The following is a 20,127-nucleotide window of genomic DNA, read 5'->3' on the forward strand; positions in this document are numbered from 1 at the left end:
CCCTTCAAATGTAAAGGTGGCAGCCAGTGTGAGCGGCTCATCAAACAGACAAACCTCTGCTGGTGACACGTGTTAGAGCCTGAACCAAACCCGAACCCTGTCAGATCGGTCAGAATCAATAGGACATCATCTAATTCAGCAGCGGCCTGACAGACTTCGGGTTTGACCTGAGTCATTGTGTAACCTAAGAAGCTAACACTGGCTAACCTCCATGCTTATGCTAGCATGCTAGAAGAGTAAGAATGCTACGTGTTGACTGTATCAGTCTTTACATAAAACATGTTAGCTTGCTTAAAGTGTTAAGATAGCAAATAAACACTGAGCTAGCATTAGTAACGTCTCTTGAGTCTTGTGTAAACTCAGCGGTTTCCTTCCTCCTGGGCTGAGATCCCGCAAGCTCTGATGTTCCGTTTGACTCCACAGCTTCAGTAAGAAAACACAGACATGTTTAGGAGGCAGACATGAAGGAGAACAAAGCTTGTTTCACTCTGCACAGAACCAGCGAGTGTGTTCAAATCAAACGATTCCTCTGTGAGTCCACATGGATTTACTCCTGCAGGTCCAAACCTCCAACTCTGAGCTCCACAGGAAGTCCATCAGACTATTCTGAGCAGTGAAAACAGTAAAGATATTGGGAACTCATATGGTTTGGCTCAGAATGATTCCTCTTCCATTTTTCTATCCATGGACCTGCTCAGGAAATCAGTCTGATCCAGGTCTGAGAGGACAGCCGTGATCAGCAGTGGTGTGTGGAGAAGCCATATCAAAGCTGCTGCTGGGGGGTCGAGGGTCCGACAGGAGGATGGAGGACAGGGTCACGTAAGGAGATCCAGAGCTTCAAAGACATGATGGTGGAGTGTTCACATGAAGTGGCTGCCGATGATGTACTCATGTACATCATCTGTCGTCGTTACTTCAGCTTTGAGAGCTTGGATTTCTGCCTTGTTCCCAACTTCATGTTGAGGCTTTTGTCTTGGAGGGGAAGTGATGTCATTTGAAGTCAAAAGGCTGATTTCAAATCAAAAGTGATTTTAGAAATTAAGTTGAAGTTAAGTTGAGCTTTTTTCCAAAGTTATCAGATCTGTTACACTATGAATGAGTCTGTGACTTTCCTCCAGCGCCACCTTCAGGACAGACATGTTTAGCTCCATGACTGCAGATCAGAGTCGTCCATCAGCATCAGGGAACATTTTTAGCTTTAAAGAGATTCTGAGAAGAGTTTGAAGTTCTTCTGGACCCCCATGCTGACCCCAGATGTGCCTCTCAGCAGCTTCCTGTCCACTGATAGTGTAAGTACTTAGTTTTTCTTCCACCGGCATCATATTTCTGTCTATGTTTTCCTCCTCAGAGTCCTGTTCAGCAGCTCAGTCCTGAACCTGTGTGAGCTGGTGGCTCTCAGACCCGATCTGGCCCGTCTGAAGAAGGTTCTGTACTTCCACGAGAACCAGCTGGTTTATCCGGTCCGCAAAGACCAGGAGAGAGACTTCCAGTATGGATACAACCAGATCCTCTCATGGTAAACGCAGTTGTTGTCATTGTTATCAGTACTATGAGCGGCAGTAAGCTGTAAGCTGGCTTCTGTTGGCTATGAAGGTCGACAAGTCTCGGTCCCAAACCAAGTCCCAAGTGAAGCCGGTAGTCAGCAGTTGGCGTATCGCCCTGTCATCAGCAGAAATGTTCCCTACGGGACGATTCATTTTAAAGCCCATGTGAAAACACGGCTGCGGTCCGGTTCACATCTCATGTGCCACGCGTGAACAAATCTGTGTCAGTGAAGTTAGTTAAAGTCAACGACAAACGGATTCATTCATGTGATGTGATGTGACTGGTGTCAGAGCTGCAGGAATCTAAAAGTGTTTACAAGCAAATACAACAGCGTGAGGCTTGTTTACTGTGAACACAACATTAATGCCCTAATAGGTGCTGTAATAATTGAGGATTGAAAAGATAAAAGTGAAAACCTGAGTGCAGCATGAAGTCACAGTTTGTTTCTCAGCTGTGACACTTTGTCTTAATGAGCCCGTCAGGCTGCACGCGATTGGTTAATGAGCTGCTCTGACAACGTGCTGTGTGTGTAATTGAAGTGGGTCTAGTTGTCATTAATCAGCTCAGAAAACTGATTGTTGTTGATCTGCAGGGCAGCATGTCAATAAGAGGAGTCTCTCCATCTCCGCTAACGTTGTTATTGCAGCATTAAATAACTGATCATTAAGAGGCCTCTGATTGGATCAACGCCAGATTACTTCGCTCATTTCAATTTGGATGCAGCACAACTCAGCTCAGTGTGTAGAAATCAGACCTACAGCTCTGTCAGTGCTGCCGTCTGGGCAGTAAGACGATGATGCGTCCAGCGTGGTCCTCAGGGCGGCTGGGTGATGGTGAGGCTGCGCCCACTGGAGGCCTGTGAACAGACAGCCAGAGATCCATCCACAGACTCCCCAGACCAGACCTGAACTCCTTGTCTATTGCCTCCACCTCCTGCACTTCCCGTCTCTTTTCCTCATCATCGTCTTCCTGCATTATGCACAACTGGAAACACAAATCAGTTATTTTAGTCAGAACTAAATTCAAAATTTGATTTGATCACACACTGACACAAATAAATTTACCTGAAACTAAAGCAGCGTTTCTGTTCCATTTCGCACCGCAAAATTTTTTGCTGTGAAATGAACAGGAAGCTTTAAGCAGCACAGTGAACATCCAGACACACAGACTGTGCAGCCCTCCGGTTGAGTTAATGTGGAAAAACCAGAGGAACTGCTGAATCCTGCAGGCCTGCCTGATAATAAAGTGATTGATCATTAACTGTGTCACTGGGTTTCCTGTTCAGGTACGCTTCACTTTAGGGTTTATCAGATATCTTCCTGTGGTGTCTCGACAGCCTGGTCTCAGATGTGGTGGTGTTTAACTCCGTCTTCAACATGGACTCCTTCCTGTCTTCCATCTCCTCCTTCATGAAGAAGATACCAGACCACAGACCCAGAGACCTGGACCTGCTGATCCGACCTAAGTGTGTGGTCCTGTACTACCCAGTTCGGTTTCCTGACATCAGCAGGTGAGCGTGATCCTCCTCCTCCAACTCCTCCAACAGGAGCGTTGGGTCAGACAGGAGCAGCATTTACTGAACAGGAGACGATTAACATGTAAGCAGAGCACACGCAGGGTGTGTGTGTTCGCCTGAAACAGAAATCCGTTTACACACTCACACTGTAAGGACCCGCTGTCCTTATGGGGACGTCCCCACAGAGTAAGTCATTAAATATTAGGATGAAGAGGTGCTTTAAGGTTGGGTTAAGGTTAAGATTAGGTTAAGGTAAGTAATGTTTATCGTTGTGATTAGGTGGTAGTTAAGCCTTCAGGAAATGAATGGAAGTCTATGTAATGTCCCCAGAAGTGATGGAAACACGACTGTGAGTGTGTGCATGTGTGTCGACTCGTCCTCTCCATGTATTTATGTGTGTGGTAGTATCAGTGACGCTGAGCTGCAGGACGACTCGGCCTCTCGCCTCCAGTGTTTCTCAGCTCATTTTCAGATGCTAATGTGTCTGATCCAAAGCAAACTCACACAGTGGAAGTCAGTGATGATATGCATGGACGACAATCCCTCCACTCGCCCGCAGCCTCCCACCAAACACACACACACACACAGTCCAACTCTTTGGAAATATTAAACTCTCACAGAGACAAATGTGGTGAGGAGGGAGAGGGTGAAGGTGAGGAGGAAGAGGAGGAGGAGCAGGTTTCTCTGCACAGGAAGTGCAAGAAGACCAAACCAAAACTGATGATGCTGTCATCTATAAACTTTGCTGATCTGAGACGCCGAAGGTTCGGACAAATGAAGGAAACAGAATAAGCAGAATAATCAGCTTATGATGAAATGTTTAATAATCCTCTGGAATAAATGAAAATGGTTGTTAGCTCAACCTTTTTAATATGAACTCACACTAACTTCAGTCGGTTCCATCGGGTTGAGGTGGTAGATTGATGACTCAGAAGAAGAAAACAAGCCCAAAACAAAACACGGTCTTTGTGGAGGGAGTCTGGTGAGTCTGAATGCAGCGAGGCCTCTTTGGCCTCTTTGTGGCTGCTGTGTTTGTGGTATCCATCTATCAATCGGCCTTTGAGTGGACTTTTGTAATTGAATAGTGATTGACCCGAGCCAGCAGAGTCCTGCGGTGGGACACAAAGACATCACATCCATCACTGGCTGCAGCAGGACCCGGACTTCTCTCTGAGGATTGTCAGAGTGAAATCAGATCAATGTGGACACCACGTGACCAGCAGGTGGCTGGGAACCTTTTATTCTGGTCTCTTCAGACCTGTTTACTGCGCAGCTGTCGGGGTTCTGCTGCTCGTCGGTTCTTCAGCTGCACAGGAGCATCTGATTTATCCTGATTAAGGTCTTGTTGTTGAAGTCCACTTGATAATGATGGATGGTGGCAGAGTCTGTCAGGGGCCTGGGCCTAGATGGTCCATTTGGTTCCTGTTCTTTGCAGCAGGTTTTTGAACCTTTAATGAAGACTCAAAATCAGTTTCCTTGGGTTCCTTTGGTTTTAGTCCAGGTTGGGTTCCTGTGGTCAACTTGGAATTGGTTCTCTCTTAGTTGTCTGGAGTTCCTTTTGGATTGGGGCTATGTTGGTCCAGATCTGTCCTTGACTCTGTTCTGGTCTCAGTTCCCTGGGATCTCTTTGGGATCAGATTTGGTTTTCCAACCTTTGAGTTCCTGTTAGAGGTTATTTTAGGTCCAGTTGAGACCTGAATCTTAGTTCTCATCAGTCTAGCAGCATGTTTCATATGGGCTGAAGTCAGGCTGATTCTGAACTGATCCCATTACAGTGAGAACAAGGCTCTGCAGGATACCTGTCTGTCTGTCTGTCTGTCTGTCTGTCTGTCTGTCTGTCTGTCTGTCTGCAGGTTTACAGCTGAAGTTTGTTCATGTTCCTGTGTGTGTGCGTGTGTGTGTGTGAGGCTGTGTGTGTGTGTGGTATTAAGGACGAATCAGGCTGCTGGTTTGATCCTGATTCGTTCCTCTTCTTCACAGTCACTTCAAACAGACATATGGAGCCACTTGTGGTTGATTCTGGCTCTGAGAGCCGAGTCTCCGGCATGCAGCCCCCCTCCACCCAAAGTAGGTGCTCCGCCCCACTCTGTAGGCTGGTGGTGCTGGATCAGAGTGACGTCAGCTCCTCACAGACAGGAAGAAGGTGGACGGCAGCTGTTTTCATCGCTCCAGATTAAATGTGTGATTAGGAGGCGACACTTTGGTTTGCTGTGAAGTCGTCAAAATGTAAATGAACTGACTGAAGGTTTGACCTCAGCAGTCTGTGAAGGTTCAGCAGCTTCTGTCGTCACTCTAGATTATCAGGTAGCTCAGGATTGGAAACACGGGGTGAGTTTAGGTGATGTGGGACCGTCTGGTTGTTGGGCTGTTCAGACTGTTCAGATTCCTAACCGTAAAAACTGAACAACAGCTCACTTCGCCCGCAGCTGACACAAAAGATTATCCATCAGTCAAATAAAAATGAATATTATATTCATGTATGAATTATTTATTCAAATTCATTTCTCTGCTGCTGACCTAACAGCCGTCGTATTTTTGCCTCAGAAGTGTGAGGTTGACAACGCAGGAGACCTGGCATTAATTTCATGTAGCGTTCATGTGCATCAAGGACGACACAGTGTAAATAATCCACCTGCAGTTTGTCTCAAAGGACATTAAGTCCATATCAGTCTTGGTGAGTGGGTCTCTGGACTTCCTGTAAATGAGTCCAATCACATTTCAGTTGACGACGCTTGTTGATGGTGTCAGTTTTTGTTTCAGTGTAAAATTTCCACAGCAGCAGGTGTCCAAGGTGGAGGAAGTGATGTTGGTGGGTGACATTGCAGGGGGTTCACATGTGGGCCCCAGATGAGCTGAAGAGGTCTCACTTCTCCCGTTTCTCAGGAACCTTTAGTGACTGATGTTAGACAACGTCCCAGCATGCATTTGGACCAGCAGCAATGGAGGAGATTCTCATTTACAACTTTTATTGTGTCACTGGCCAGGTTGGAAAGGAAGCCCCAACAGTCAGGTGCAGGCGTGTCGATGATGTCACAGTACAGTCAGGTGCAGATGTGTCGATGATGTCACAGTACAGTCAGGTGCAGGCGTGTCGATGATGTCACAGTACAGTCAGGTGCAGATGTGTCGATGATGTCACAGTACAGTCAGGTGCAGGCGTGTCGATGATGTCACAGTACAGTCAGGTGCAGATGTGTCGATGATGTCACAGTACAGCAGCTAACATGAAGCCAGCAGGTTTGGGAGTTATTGTTTTGGGTGTCGATAGATTTACAGCAGATGCTTCTTCTTCTCTGGTCTGAGAATAATCCAATCGTCCTGATGTCACAGTTTTCCCTCCATATGAATGTTACATCACTTCTTGTTTTGGCCCAGAAACGACCAGAAAACTCCACCCTGAAGACCACAGAGCTTTTCGTTCCTCGTCTCAGCCAGGACTCACCTCAGGTCACCGACCATCAGTGGACAGACTCTGGATTCTGGCAGCGATTGGTTTTGACTTGGTCTCACAATGACTCTAATGTGGATCTTAATGTGCTGTAATGACCTGCTGAGACTCAGAGGCCTGAAGGACTGACCCGCACCCCCTTTAGATCCAGAGCCCTTGAGATGGTTTCAAAGTGACACCAACCTCCCAGCTATGGAGGGCTCAGAGTTGGAGTCCCGTCTTGTGAAGGATTCATCCACTGTGCCAGACCTCCAGTACAACAGTCACCACACATCTTCAGTCTCTCAGGAAGCTTTTCTGTTGTGTCCCAGTGCACAGGAACTGGTCCTGTGAGTCCTGTGAGGAGGCTCTGCTGGACTGTGCTGGTCTGCAACCAAAACCAAAAGTGGTTCAGGAAGGAATAATTCAACCTCAGCAGGTGGCTGTTGAGGCCGTCCTGTGTTTGTAGTCTGGCCTTAGTAAAGCGCTCTGATGTGTCTGGTCCAGACCTGGTCCATACTTGGTCCCTCAGACTCTGTGATTATTGCCAATAGAGTAAATGAGCTGAAATGATTTTTGACCTTCATCTTGTCATCTTTAATCAGCCTCAGTGAGGGGAGGTCATCACACAGATTACTGTTGATTTATCAATAACATAATTGACCCCCCCTCATTTTACTGCCTCCAGTCAAACATCTAATTTCTAAAGTGGATTATTGAATCAAGTCCTCAGAGCACAAACCTCAGACTGAGACTCAGCCCAACGCAGTGTCCAGAGCTGCTGAATCATCTGTCTGTCCACCTGTCTGTCTGTCTCTCTCTCTCTCTCTGTCTGTCTGTCTGTCTTTCTCTGTCTGTTTGCCAGTCTGTCTGTCCACCTGTCTGTCTGTCTGTCTCTGTTTGCCTGTCTGTCTGTCTGTCTCTCTCTGTCTGTCTGTTTGCCTGTCTGTCTGTCCACCTGTCTGTCTGTCTGTTTGCCTGTCTGTCTATTTGCCTGCCCGTCTGTCTGTCTGTCTGTCTCTCTCTCTCTCTGTCTGTCTGTCTGTTTGCCTGTCTGTCTGTTTCTGTCTCTCTCTCTGTCTGTCTGTTTGCCTGTCTCTCTCTGTCTGTCTGTTTGCCTGTCTGTCTGTCCACCTGTCGGTCTGTCTGTCTGTCTGTCTGTCTGTTTGCGTGTCTTCTCTCTCTGTCTGTCTGTTTGTTTGCCTGTCTGTCTGTCTCTCTCTCTCTGTCTGTCTGTCTGTTTGCCTGTCTTCTCTCTCTGTCTGTCTGTTTGTTTGCCTGTCTGTCTGTCTCTCTCTCTCTGTCTGTCTGTCTGTTTGCCTGTCTCTCTCTCTGTCTTTGTGTCTGTCCACCCGTTTGTCTGTCTCTCTATCTCTATTTGTCCACCTGTCTTTCTGTCTGTCTCTCTCTCTGTCTGTTTGTCTGTCTCTGTCTCTCTCTCTCTATTTGCCTGTCTGTCTGTCTCTATCTCTCTGTCTGTCTGTCTGTACATCCATCTGTCCATCTGTCTCTTACTGTCCGTCCACTTTGAGGCTTTTCTGAGACCGTCTCTTGGTGTATTGTCTTCATGTCTGTGTGCTGGTCACAGCTGTGTCCACAGTCGTCGTGTCTCAGGCTTTGGACATGTCAGGAAGTTTCCTGCTCCTCACAGACTGAGCTCACCTGGTAGCTCAGGTGCTGATGGAGACAGCAGGTAACTGCTGATGTCTTTGTTCAAACCACAGTAGTTTGAGTGACCTGTTCCTTTAGACCACAACTTTGAGTCCTAAAGTCTTTGAGTTTTGTGTCTTCTTGTCTTTGTGGTGGGGTGTTTTCATGTTTAAATATCTTGATTGTCTAAGTGACCTTTCCAGATTGTAGTGATGGTGTTGGTTTCCTCACTGCGAAGCTGAAGCGTCTCCCTGAGCTGTTGAGCAGGTGTGATGGACTCTTCACTGGGGGACAGTCCTGCCTCAGGTGGACTGACATTAATGCAAGGAGCCCTTTTCCCTCTGCACACATGAATACTCAAAGTTAGTCAGGTTTTTCTGCCTGACAGCCTCAAAGGAGGGCAGAAGCTGCCTGCAGAGGAGAAAAAAGATGAGCCGATCACAGACTCCATTTTAAATGTTTATTTACTGCGGTGGAGTAAATTCACCAAACCTTCAGTTACTCTGATTAGTGGCATGAAGTGTGCTTAACAACTTCTTCACACTTGAAATGCAAGTTCCAGCTGATCAGGGACTCGCTGAAGTCGACCGGTTTTGGTCTATGTCAGTGAAGGCATCAGGTCACGACCTGCTTCGCTAAACGTTTGTTCCTCTGAACGGCAGTCGGAGCAGATCCGATGTTGGCTGTGCTGAATCCTGAAGCGAGACACTTTGACGTCCCCTGAGGAGCTGAGGACGGCAGAGAAATCGACTGCTGTGTCCTGGAGACCAGTGACTGATATGATGTGTTTATGAGCACCTCAGCCCTCGTAAATCCAGCAGCATTTCTCTCTTTGTCCCTTTGTTTACGTCGTGGCGGCGAGGCGTTCAGGAGCATTGGAAGCTTTTGTGTTTGTTTTCTCTGACTGGTTAAACTGCTGGCTGTTTTTCAGGCTACTGCCCAAACACAAACTCCTCCGCAGGCCTGCAGAGACGTCTCATGTTGATGATGTCATCACAGAGCAGGGCGAGCAGCTGGCGCCATGGTAACAAACATTTAACTTCAGTAAGAACAATGAATGACATTAGATGAGATTATGGACCACTAGAACAAAACGTATAAAGTTAAGTAACTGTTACATGTGCAGTACGAACAGTGCAAACTCTCATCTGGCGCCCCCTACAGGCTGTGAAGTGCTTGCATCATACAGCAGTCGTTTCTGTTCAGTTTACTGGGTCACTATATTGAATGTTAATGTGCCTTCAGCCTGCACTGATTATTGATTACTGATCAGTTGTGTATGCAGGCCTGTGTTTGAGATCACAGATCAGAGGGATCAGATCAGCACAGGAGACAGAAGCTCAGGTTTAGATATTTCATTATACAGTGTGTCTGACAGGTGTGAGCAGGAGGATCCACATCAGTCCGTGTCTGATCCCAGAACAGACCAGAGACCAGATGGTGAAGAGGACACCATGATGAAACCTCTGCACATTGTCTGGCCTCACAGGTGGTAAGTAGCATTTGTTTGCTTCATGATATGAAATTAATTAGTCATTTGGTAAGAAAATATGAGAGTTTTGTGGGATAATCATACTAACAGCAATTAGGTCAGTCTTCAGTCACAACTCCCTGAAATAAAGTCCCGATTTATTGGAAAATATAGAAAGGAAGTGGTAATTCATGAAAAATGTCATATCCTTTATAAATTCACCGTGTTATAAAAGCAGTCAGTATTCTGGAAGAATCTGGAGTTTCCCACTGAAATGCTGTATTCATCATCATGTTAGCGTTCAGTAACTCCTTGCTGTTAAAGCTGAACAGGGTCACTGACTTTTATTCTGTGACGGGTCTTCACTGCCAGCGTTCACTTCCTGTCACCTTCAGCAGTTTGATGAATCTGATCTCAGTTCTGATCGTATGCTTCAGATCTTCCTTCTGAATTCGTTTCGGTCACATTTTCAGCTTTGACTTTTTAAACTGAGATTATTGGACCTGGAGGCCACCGTCCTGTCGTTTCAGTCGATGTGTTTTTCACCTTCTCTTGTATCAGTAACAACAGCAGCCGTCATGTAATCTGCTCTGAACTGAGCAAAAACACAGATGGATTATAGCTTTTATTCTGCTGGAAATGAGGCTTTCTGTTAATCTGTGATTGAAGCTTCTCGTCTGTTTGTTTTAATCTGCGTGTGGCCCCGATCCTCAGATTACAGCTCCGTCTTATTGCTGCTGGGGGGGGGTGAACAGCTGTTCCAGGTGAAGACGCTACAGCACCGGTGGGGGGTTAAATCTGTGTGTGAGAGCTTTATGTTGATCAGGATCAGAGGATTGACGTCCTGATTGAAACACGGCAGAAAACACAACTCTCTTATTTTATAGGTTTTTTATGTGGACGCTGAAACACGTTTAATCTTATAACTAACTGAATCAGTGCGATTGTTTACATTTTCTGAAGAAAGTGCATGTGAAAGCTGGAAGCTGTTAGGTGCTGCCACATCTCCCAGTGTGTGTGTGTGTGTGTGTGAGATTTTCCTTAAAGAGTGGAGATGATGATGAGGCGGATTCTGCAGCTGAAAGTGTGTGTGTGTATGTAAGTGAAGTTAACGTGAATAAATATCAGTAAAACGTCTACTAAAATACTAAAATGGACTAAAAGTCAATAAATCTGATTAGCCGATTTTTCAGTCTTTGATGACACTAAACTGAATCTGACTGGAACTGCGAATCCTCTGACACTTTAATTTGGAGAGTGAAATGCAGACTGAAATCAGGGTTTCTGTAAATGTGGCTCACGTTTCTGATTTGGTCCGAGTGGTGAAGTTTTCCATCACATCTCGTCTCTTTAAACGTCTGCATTGTGCCTTCTGCACCAGACTCCATTCTCAGATCGAGCACTTTAAAGTTTCCACATGAACCACTCGTGTCTTTAGTCTTGTTTCCTGTCAGTAAAACAGATTTTTTTTATCGATGGGTTTGACGGTGTGTTCAGCGTGTTCACGAGGTTTGAGGTTTTCACACTCACATTGTGAATCAGTAAATAACATTTGAATTTTAAAAATCACCTCTTGGCTTCAACATGAAGCAGAATGTTTAATCAGTCGTCAGTAAATGAGACCATTGCAGTTTTTTCTTTTAGTTCGTGATGATGAATATTAATGAGCCCCTGTTCTCTCCACTGAGCATGCTCCCTGCTCCATGCTTTCTTTGCCTGTTAAAGAGCCCAGCAGTGGGAAGCACACGTCACTGAATATAAAGAAAATTTTCTTCAGGAGTTTGTGAGCTAGTTTTTATTGTTATCGAGCAAAAGTCAGAAATCACACAACAGTCAGAAGAGGAAGAGATCAGATCATCCTTGGCAGGTGAACTGATTCTCAGGCCTCCGTCAGTCAGGAACACCTGAGCAGGTCCAGTCCGACAGTGCTGCGATGACCTGTTCAGTTCACCGTGCGTCTGGAGAAAACAAACTGATTATTAATTAGTTTAACTTTGTGCTCATTTCTGTCTTTTACGTCAGGTTGATCACCACCTGAATGTCAGACAGTCACTGTGATATCAACATTATTCTCACTGTGGATCAATTTGATCATTTATTATTTGTTTGGTCCATAAAAATTTCAGTTCTCATGCAGAAAATAAAACTTGACGAACACAAAGAGCTTCACTTCACTGTCATCAGAGACTAAAAATAGCAAATTCCAAACCTCAAGAAGCTGAAGAATTTGTTTTTTTTCTCAAAGGATAACTCAAAACAATTAATCGATTATCCAAATAGGTGCAGGTGATTTGTATTTTGTTTATTTTGTTCTGATAAATGAACTAAATATTCGTTGCGGTTCTCCTCCTCACATTAATTAACAGTGGAGGGAGGTGGAGGGGGAGGAGAGGGGGAGCAGAGGGGGGTGATGGGAGCTCCGTTATCTGTGGTGGCTCCGGTCTTTGTCCCGTCCTGCATCAGCGCTGAGGGAGCAGAGGATCCAGCAGCCGGAGCTGAAAAGGTTTTGTGGAAATGAGGGAATTATCTTTGTGTCCGCAGGGGGAGCAGAAGAAATAATCTGCTCGCTAATACGTCACCTCAGGAAACTCCGCCGTTTGACCTTCACGCCGCCATCACTCTGCTCACAGCAGCTTTCATACTCACAAACCGGCTTTTATTAATAACAACACTAATGTGCTGACATGTGACGCCTCATTGTTGTCTCAGACCACCGACGGCTGATCCAGGGTCAGCTACTGCACACAAAGCGGGGCAGAGACACAAGTCCTGAGACAATAAAACAAGTGTCACATGTCATTTCCTGTGGATGTGTGGGGGCGTGGCCAGGTGAGACGACCTGTGGCCAGCAGCTCATCTATACCTTCAGTCCAATCTTTATTTCATATTTCTGATTTTAACACCAGCTTCAGTCATTCTTCCACTTTGTTGTTTTTCTTCACTGATGTTAAGCTGGTGCTACTGACATCCTGCACTTCCTGTAGATGTTTCACATTAAAAGCCTGTCAGATCTGAACTCTGCAAGGACTCGCACACGTATTTTAACAAAAAGTACAGAGACTTTGGTCTTAGTCATTTAGTGTCACTGAAAGTTCATATTTGTTTCAGTGTGTTTTGTTCCTCCTCCTCTCACTCTGAGCTTTTGTGTTTGAAGGGAACACGATAAAAACCCTGAGCTCTTCTTCTCCACTCTCATCAAACTGAAGGAGCGACAGGTCGACTTTCACCTGTCGGTGCTCGGAGAGACGTTCACCGATCCACCAGGTATACACGCGCACACACACACACACACACAGGAGTTTCTTCATCACATTAGTTGGATGAGAAAGTGCTCTGACTTTTGTCTCACCTTTAAAAACTTTGTGTTTTACTGCAGTCTGGAGGTAAAGAAACATCTGCAGGTCAAAGGTCAGCGCTGCATTCAGGCCTGAAGACAGGATTTAATTGATAAAACACACAGTGTGTCATCAGCTGATGGTGCTATAATGACTGTGTGTGTGTGTGTGTGTGTGTTTTAGTTTAATGAACACACTCTGATCAAACACACTCTGAGATATTGAGACGTAAAGTTTTACTGCAGCGTAAACACACTGACCGTAAATTCAGCTTCATATTCAGTGATTAGCTTTATGAGTGCTGGGAAGGCAATCACATTAGGACAATTTTAATCGACTTTGATTTTGTTAATAGGGTCAGAGTATTGATTATTTTCACCCCTCACCTGTTTTTCTTTCTGCTTGTGTCTTAAATGTCCGGTTTCATAAACATCAGGCTTTTTTAAAAATGTGTTTTTATCTCATTTTCGTTATTTATTCCTCCTCCATCGCATCACGACGTTAATAACATCACAAGCTCAGTCGGCCTTTGCTTTCACACTTCATGTGTCTGCTTAGTCTTCTTCTTTCCTTTTCTTCGTGAAAATGTAGAAGAAAAAATGATGATGAACAAAGTTTCAAAGTGTTTTATCATTGTTTGAGAGCTGCACTTAATTCACACCACATCTTTTTCATCGTTAGGCTTCCTGTTTCTGTGTGAACCTTTCACAATAAAATGACCTGTCAGGGCTGCAGGTCTTCGTGAATCCCCTGCTGAGTGTGGACTTAAAGTGCTGCAGCTTCCATCACATTCGCCGTCACCATCTCGGCGTATCAACGCAGCCGTCAGCAGCGTGGACAGACTGAGAGCGTCTGAGCGCTTTGTCCAACAGTCAGCAGGAAGCACAGCCAATCGGAGTGACTTTACTGAGGCTGGTCCACATGAACAGCTTCACATGATTAAAGAGACTATTTTGGACTTACTTTTCAAAGGCCTCTGACAATCACAACATTCTGATTAAAATTGCTAAACTGTTGCTCTGAAATAGCAGCTGAATATGTGAACAACGCATGGCTCTGACAGACAGAGCTAAGCTGCACTGTGGAGCACCTCAGGACTCCGGCGTTGGACCCTCGTTTTTCATTGACACGTCTCGTTGCTTCACATTGATTCCAGAGACAGAGCTCATTTCCAAATCAGATGAACAAACTCCTCCTCATATGAAATATAATTCGATGATATTTTGTTATAACAACAAAACATATAAAAAAGAAAAAGGCAGAACATTCACAGACAACATGGACGCAGCTGTGTGGCGGCTCGCCGTCCGCTTCCTCACAGCAGCTCACACCGTGTTGAGCCTGTTGGTGGAAAGACTAAGAAATGAGGACTTGAATCTTCTGCGTTGTAGACGTTCTCCGTGGAACAGTCTGCTTCCATCGCTGCCGCAAACGCATATGTTAGCTTCAGTCAGAGACACGTGGGAAGAGGGCTGGCGCCTCAGTGATGCCTGATTCACTCGCTCTGGACACCTGCTGCCTTCCACTTTTAAATTTTAAGACATTTAGTTCCAGTTTAGTTCAAGTTCTTAGCACAGGAAGACTCTGGAATGATGTGGTTCAGTAACATGAAAAGCCGAGAACATGAAGAGAATCTTGTTAAACCAAATACCTTCATGAGCTCTTCTTCTCCTCCTGTTCTCCCGCAGAGATCTTTCTGGAGGCCAGACGTCTGCTCGACCGTCACATCCTGAACTGGGGTTTCCTGTCCAATAAACACGATTACCTCAGAGTGTTGTGTCAGGCCGACGTGGTTGTCTCCACCGCCAAACACGAGTTCTTCGGAGTCGCCATGTGAGTTCAGTTCATGTTGTCAGTCAGTAACACGACAACCAGGCTTTGAAATCGAACCCGAATCGTGTGCTTTTGTGTTTTAACCAGAGGGTTGTCGACAAACGCCGCCATCTTGGCTCTCGTAAAACTTCTTAAATTCAGTTTTTACATTCCAGTCTAAAAACTGTCTTCAGATGTCCCGGTGCTAAATCGGACGCAGGGCATAATGAATGAGCTTGTCTCAAGGAAATTCAATCGAATGCAACTGGACTTAGTTAACTGGACTAGTCCCAGCCTAGTCAAGCGAGCATGAACTGATGAACCCTCTTCGATGAGCGGTGAAACGTCTTCAAAGATAAATAACTAAGTCCAGTTGCATTCGATTGAATTTCCTTGAGATAACCATGACCTGGATGAATGAGAATATTCACAGGCTGAATGAGCTTGTATGTTTTATTTTACGTAACATTTATGTTTAAAAAGTCGTGGACACGCAGCTTTGTGTGGCTGTGATCGACTTCTTAGCCTCGAGACAAACGTGTCTTCAAATTTAAAGTCGGTAAATTTGTGGCTGTTTGATGATGCTGGTTTGAGAACCTTCAGCTCACTGAGTTTATTCAGGTGCTGTGATGCTGATAGAAGCTGCAGGTGGACTCTCAGGACCAGCAGCCTCTCTGGGCTTCTGTGAACTCTGCGGCTCAGTCTCTGATCGCACTTTGAGTCAGGTGGACCCGAGCTGCAGGCCAATCAGGAGGCTCAGTGACCGCGTCAGCCTGCAGTCCTGACCGTCTGATCTTCACCTGATTCATGTCAGACGGCCTTTGTAGCTCAGCCACATGTTTATTTTATATCTGAGCCCAGCGGTTCAGGTCTCATACCAGACTCACCAGTCTTCAGCAGAAACAAGAAATCTTCTGAAATAAAATAATATTCATGTAGAGTAGAAAGAGAGAATTAATCTGAGAGAACATCAGTGGGACTTTCAGTTTTAATTAGTTTAAGAAGTGAATGAGATCAAAGAGTCAAGCGAAGACATTTAAAAATGTTGAGAACACTGAAGTAAATTTCACACATCAGCACTGCAGCGATCATTTCCCATGTGATTTACACAGCTGGTGTTCATGTGAAGTCATTGATCAGCACTTACCAGCCTTCAGACACCAGAGCCTAAAGAGAGAGCAAACCTGACCTCCACATCAGAAAACGTTTCATGTGCACACAAGAAATTCTGTTGTTTTGTCCTTAAACAAACCTGAAACTAGAAAGCAGCCTCCAAACAGAAGAGAGGCAGCTGGTTGTTCTGACCTACTGTGTTTGGATTGTCATATTTTTCTTCTTATGTCAGAGGTGCTTTCACACACACTTCCTGATAAGACGACAAAGACACTTCATCTCCTCCTTCCTGTTTCCTCTCTGCTCTCCCCTCCTCTTCTGTTTGTTCAGTCGGGAACATGAAGAGCCCCGCGTCACCCTCCATAACCGAGCACATTAGACATAAGAGCCTCTGCCAGCCTTCCACACGTGAACTCAGGCGCCCGTTCAACACCACCGTTATTCTCATGATTCCTCAGAGCAGAGTGAACGAATGAACGTGGCCTTAATTATAAATGGAAAGCGAGACCATTTCAGGGTGAAACGGTTTGTTTTGCATCCGTTTTTCTCTGCCGTCTGATGCGAGAACGAGTGTCAGTTCTGTGAGCCTCGGTCAGGACGACAGGTAGCGGTTCTGGGACCTTGGCATGCTAACATTTAGCTCGTACATATGTTAGCATGCTATGCTAGCGTTCGGCAGAAGTGACAATGAAGGTCGGTCATCAGTGTTTTAGTACTCATCAGCAGGGAATCCATCTAATTAAAGTAAACAAATCTGATGATAGTGAATTATTTAGTAGCCTCTGCAGTTAGCATTTCAGGAATTAGCACTCACAGTGAAGCTAACAACAACTGAGGAGGTGACGTTTGCCGTGCTGGATGTAAATTAGTCAAAGTGTGAGTATTATTTGTGTAATGAGAGTAGACGGCTTACGGTTGCCTCTGTGTGATAATGAATCAAGAGCTAATTATGGCAGAAAGAAGAAGTGACGTCCCTGAGGGGGAAGTGATGTTTGTGTTTGTCTTTGATCCTAAACCAGGAGGGACGGGGCCCCACGGCACCCCACAGCGCTCTGCTGATACTCAGCTTCATACAAACAGTCTGGTTCTCAGTGTTCCTGTGTAGGAATGTGGACTTTGAAAGGGTCAGCATTAACATGGAGTTTCTGTGAGAGTGGAGAACATTAAAGAGTGGTTCCTCCTCCTGCATCCTCTCAGACAAAACTATTTGGAGAATACAAATTCTGAAGTCTCTTTTCACACAAATCTTGTACTTATCAGCTACTGAGGACAGTGGAAAGCTAGCTACAGTACCATATGAACAAGCTATCCATAAGCAGAATTTTAGCATTGCAGGTCTTTGTTAGCCCGCAGAGCGGCTCTGGAGGAGGGGTGACTGATCTTTTCTTCTAACACTGACCCACTTCTCAGAGGAGGCCCAGCAGGGCCAGTGACTGGCCAAACAGCTTGCCCTGCTTCAGTTTTTACAGGCCCTGGGCCATCGCTTATGTTGGACTCTGCTTGTTCCAGCTTTCAGGAGCTTTAACATGTTAGTATACTAACATGCAGCCGTGGCCTAGAGGTTGGAGAAGCGGCTTGTGATCGGAGGGTCACCGGTTCGATTGCCCCACCGGACGGGCAGGAAAATTTGGGTGTGGTGGAGCGATTAATGATAAATGCTCCCCACCCTTGATGTGCCCTTGAGCAAGGCACTTAACCCCCCAATATGCTCCCCGGGCGCTTGATGCTGCCCACTGCTCCTGTGTGTGTTTCACTGCATGTAATTTGCCGGGTGTTGCATGTGTGTGTTCATCTAAGCATGGGTCAAATGCAGAAGACAAATTCAGTGTGTGTGTGTAAAAATATATATACTGTCAATAAAGCTGATTCTTCTTCTTCTTCTTCTAACTCAAAGAGTTAAAGCAAGGCGTCTGGACTTGTGAAGATTAGGCTTGAAGACGTTCCGCTGCTAATCCAAGCAGCTTCATCAGTTCTGAAAAAACTGTTGGGTGGGGAACAAATATATACACCTCAGTGGGAGTGACTAAGTGAAACTAACTAAAACAAAGGATCTGACAGTCCTGCAAATGTGTCTATGTAGTTTGACTGCCAGTGATGGCCCTCTGAGTAAAACGACTGGCTAATGGCTGTGAGACTGTTAATGAGTTCGGGTATGACCGGTTAACAACCTGTCGTTCTTATGGATTTCATGTGGACTGGAGTGAAACTTCCTGGGTATGGATGGGAGGACCGCATTGTAGGTGCAAGAGAGATGATGTCTAAGTCCACCACCTCTGTTAAGTGAAGGTTTTTCCAACTTAACATAGATGGCTTCCTCGACACCTCTTTCGTACCACCTGTCCTCTCTGTCAAGAATGTGGACATCGTTGTCATCAAAGGAATCAGAATCAGAATTCCTTTATTTATCCCTGAAGGGAAATTCTTGTTCTTACAGAGAATGTCCCTTTTCCTTAAGATGCTAACATTTAGTTAGTGTGGGAACAGCTTACAATTATTCTGTTTGTTTAACGCGCTAATATTTTGTATCTTAACACTGCAGCAGTTTATTTTAACGTGCAGCATTAAGTGTGTTGCCGCTGTAACATTTGTAAATTTGCCAACACCCGCTAATATAAAGTGTTACTGTCCTCACATGAAATCTTATCAAACTGAAAACAGTGATCTCAGTTGTCATCAGTTGCCAGCTCAGGTGGTAAAAATAAAAGCACCATCTCAGGTGATCAGAGTTGTTTTCCTCCTCAGTGATGTAAAGTCAGGCTTTAATCCATCAGTGTAGGAACAATAGAATCGCCCTCAGCTGAGTGTTGTTTTGTCCTCATCATCACTGAATTCAGTTTAATCTGATTAATTATGATCATCAGTGTGAGCAGACGCCGCTTTGTGTCCTGCGGTGATGATGAAGTCACTCAGTCCAGTGAAACGATCAGATGAGTCTGATAGCATTTACTCACATCAGAGAAGTGAACTGCACTGACCTCAATAATCCAGAGACGTCCAGGAGTTGGACCTTCAGACCGGAGCTCATCAAGACTGGAAAACAGTTTTTATCAATCACATTCTTGTTTTTGATGATATAACTTACAGTCATACCTGCTGTTTAAATATAAAGAGATGTGAGCTTGAAACGTTATCAATTCTACAAAATATTTTAAATGTGGGGCACTTTGAGTCAGCAGGGTTCACATCAGTTCACTTATACCATCTCACTCACACTTTTTAGATGCCTCTAGTGTTAACATTAGCTTGTTAGCACACTAAAAGCTCCAACAGATGCTAAAATGCTCAAAGGGAAAGTGGAACAATGCATGGTTTACAGAGGTCAAACTCAAAACAGTATTAACCAGCAAATGGCAAACCAAGAGAGCTGAACACTGCTGGAAGTTACGTGGCGATACAGACGACAACAAGTCATATACATATCAAGTAACAGAACGATCACCTTTGGAAATAAACTAATAACGAGGCATGACATGTCAATGGTTTTGCCAGGCTAACTGTTTCCACCTGTTTACTAGACTAAACAGACATGAAGTGGTATCAGTCTGAACATCTGACTGTCATCGTTTTGTGTGTTAATACGATTTCACAGGTTAGAAGCTGTTCACTGTGGCTGTTATCCGCTGTGTCCAAAGGCTTTAGTGTATCCTGAATTATTCCCTGGTAAGTGAAACCTCAGGTTTACAGTGAATCCTAATGAAGGATGCGATGCCTGTCAGTGGTCAGTCAGCTGTAGCTTCATCTTCTGCTCTGTCATGCAGCAGAGTACCTTTACTCCACACCTGAGCAGCTCTGCAAACGGCTGCAGAACCTGTGCAGGAGGCCCGACGTCGCCCGCAAACACGTCGTCAAGGTAATCCACTGAAAGCTTCACGTGTGTGCAGCAGAGAGGAGGAGATCCTGACTTTTAGTCTGAAAGGCTGCATCCTGCATTTCCCACAGTGCAGCTAGTTTGGCGTCTTTCACTGGAGTCTCCCTGCCTGGTGACAGGTTTGGTCCAGTAGACTTAGATGGGGTTATTCAGTTACTCTAGTGTTGGCTTAGAGTTAGCATTTAGGTCCACTTACCTTAGGGTTGGTACCTAGCGTCTTTGCTAACAAGAAATGAGATGTGTATCAGACAGACTTTGACTTGGAAGGTGGAAACAGTTTCCCCCTGCTTTCAGTCTTTGTGCAAAGGAAAGTTAAACACAGTTATGTCAAAGATAATTAGACTGAGAAGCTAACTCACTACACTAATTCTGAGCTAAGTGAAGATCACT

General features: G+C 45.2%; 1 protein-coding gene and 1 long non-coding RNA gene across 3 annotated transcripts in view; both read left to right on the top strand.

Moving 5' to 3' along the window:
* gtdc1 (glycosyltransferase-like domain containing 1) overlaps positions 1-20,127 on the top strand; it is a 28,507-nt gene that overhangs the window by 6,409 nt on the left and 1,971 nt on the right. Inside the window, exons 3-10 of one of the 2 annotated variants that reach the window (XM_046403661.1) lie at positions 1,349-1,516; positions 2,882-3,055; positions 9,070-9,162; positions 9,517-9,630; positions 12,764-12,873; positions 14,633-14,777; positions 19,459-19,529; positions 19,628-19,719. In XM_046403661.1, coding sequence (XP_046259617.1) covers positions 1,349-1,516; positions 2,882-3,055; positions 9,070-9,162; positions 9,517-9,630; positions 12,764-12,873; positions 14,633-14,777; positions 19,459-19,529; positions 19,628-19,719 — 967 coding nt within the window. The remainder of the gene's footprint in view (positions 1-1,348; positions 1,517-2,881; positions 3,056-9,069; positions 9,163-9,516; positions 9,631-12,763; positions 12,874-14,632; positions 14,778-19,458; positions 19,530-19,627; positions 19,720-20,127) is intronic. The other variant, XM_046403662.1, reaches the window with a different exon arrangement.
* On the top strand, positions 5,700-6,413 carry LOC124066883. Its single transcript, XR_006844657.1, has 2 exons — positions 5,700-6,071; positions 6,142-6,413. It is a non-coding gene; the product is annotated as an uncharacterized LOC124066883 (long non-coding RNA).

The sequence above is a fragment of the Scatophagus argus genome, chromosome 11 (assembly GCF_020382885.2).
Source record: "Scatophagus argus isolate fScaArg1 chromosome 11, fScaArg1.pri, whole genome shotgun sequence".
Taxonomy (NCBI): Eukaryota; Metazoa; Chordata; class Actinopteri; family Scatophagidae; genus Scatophagus; species Scatophagus argus.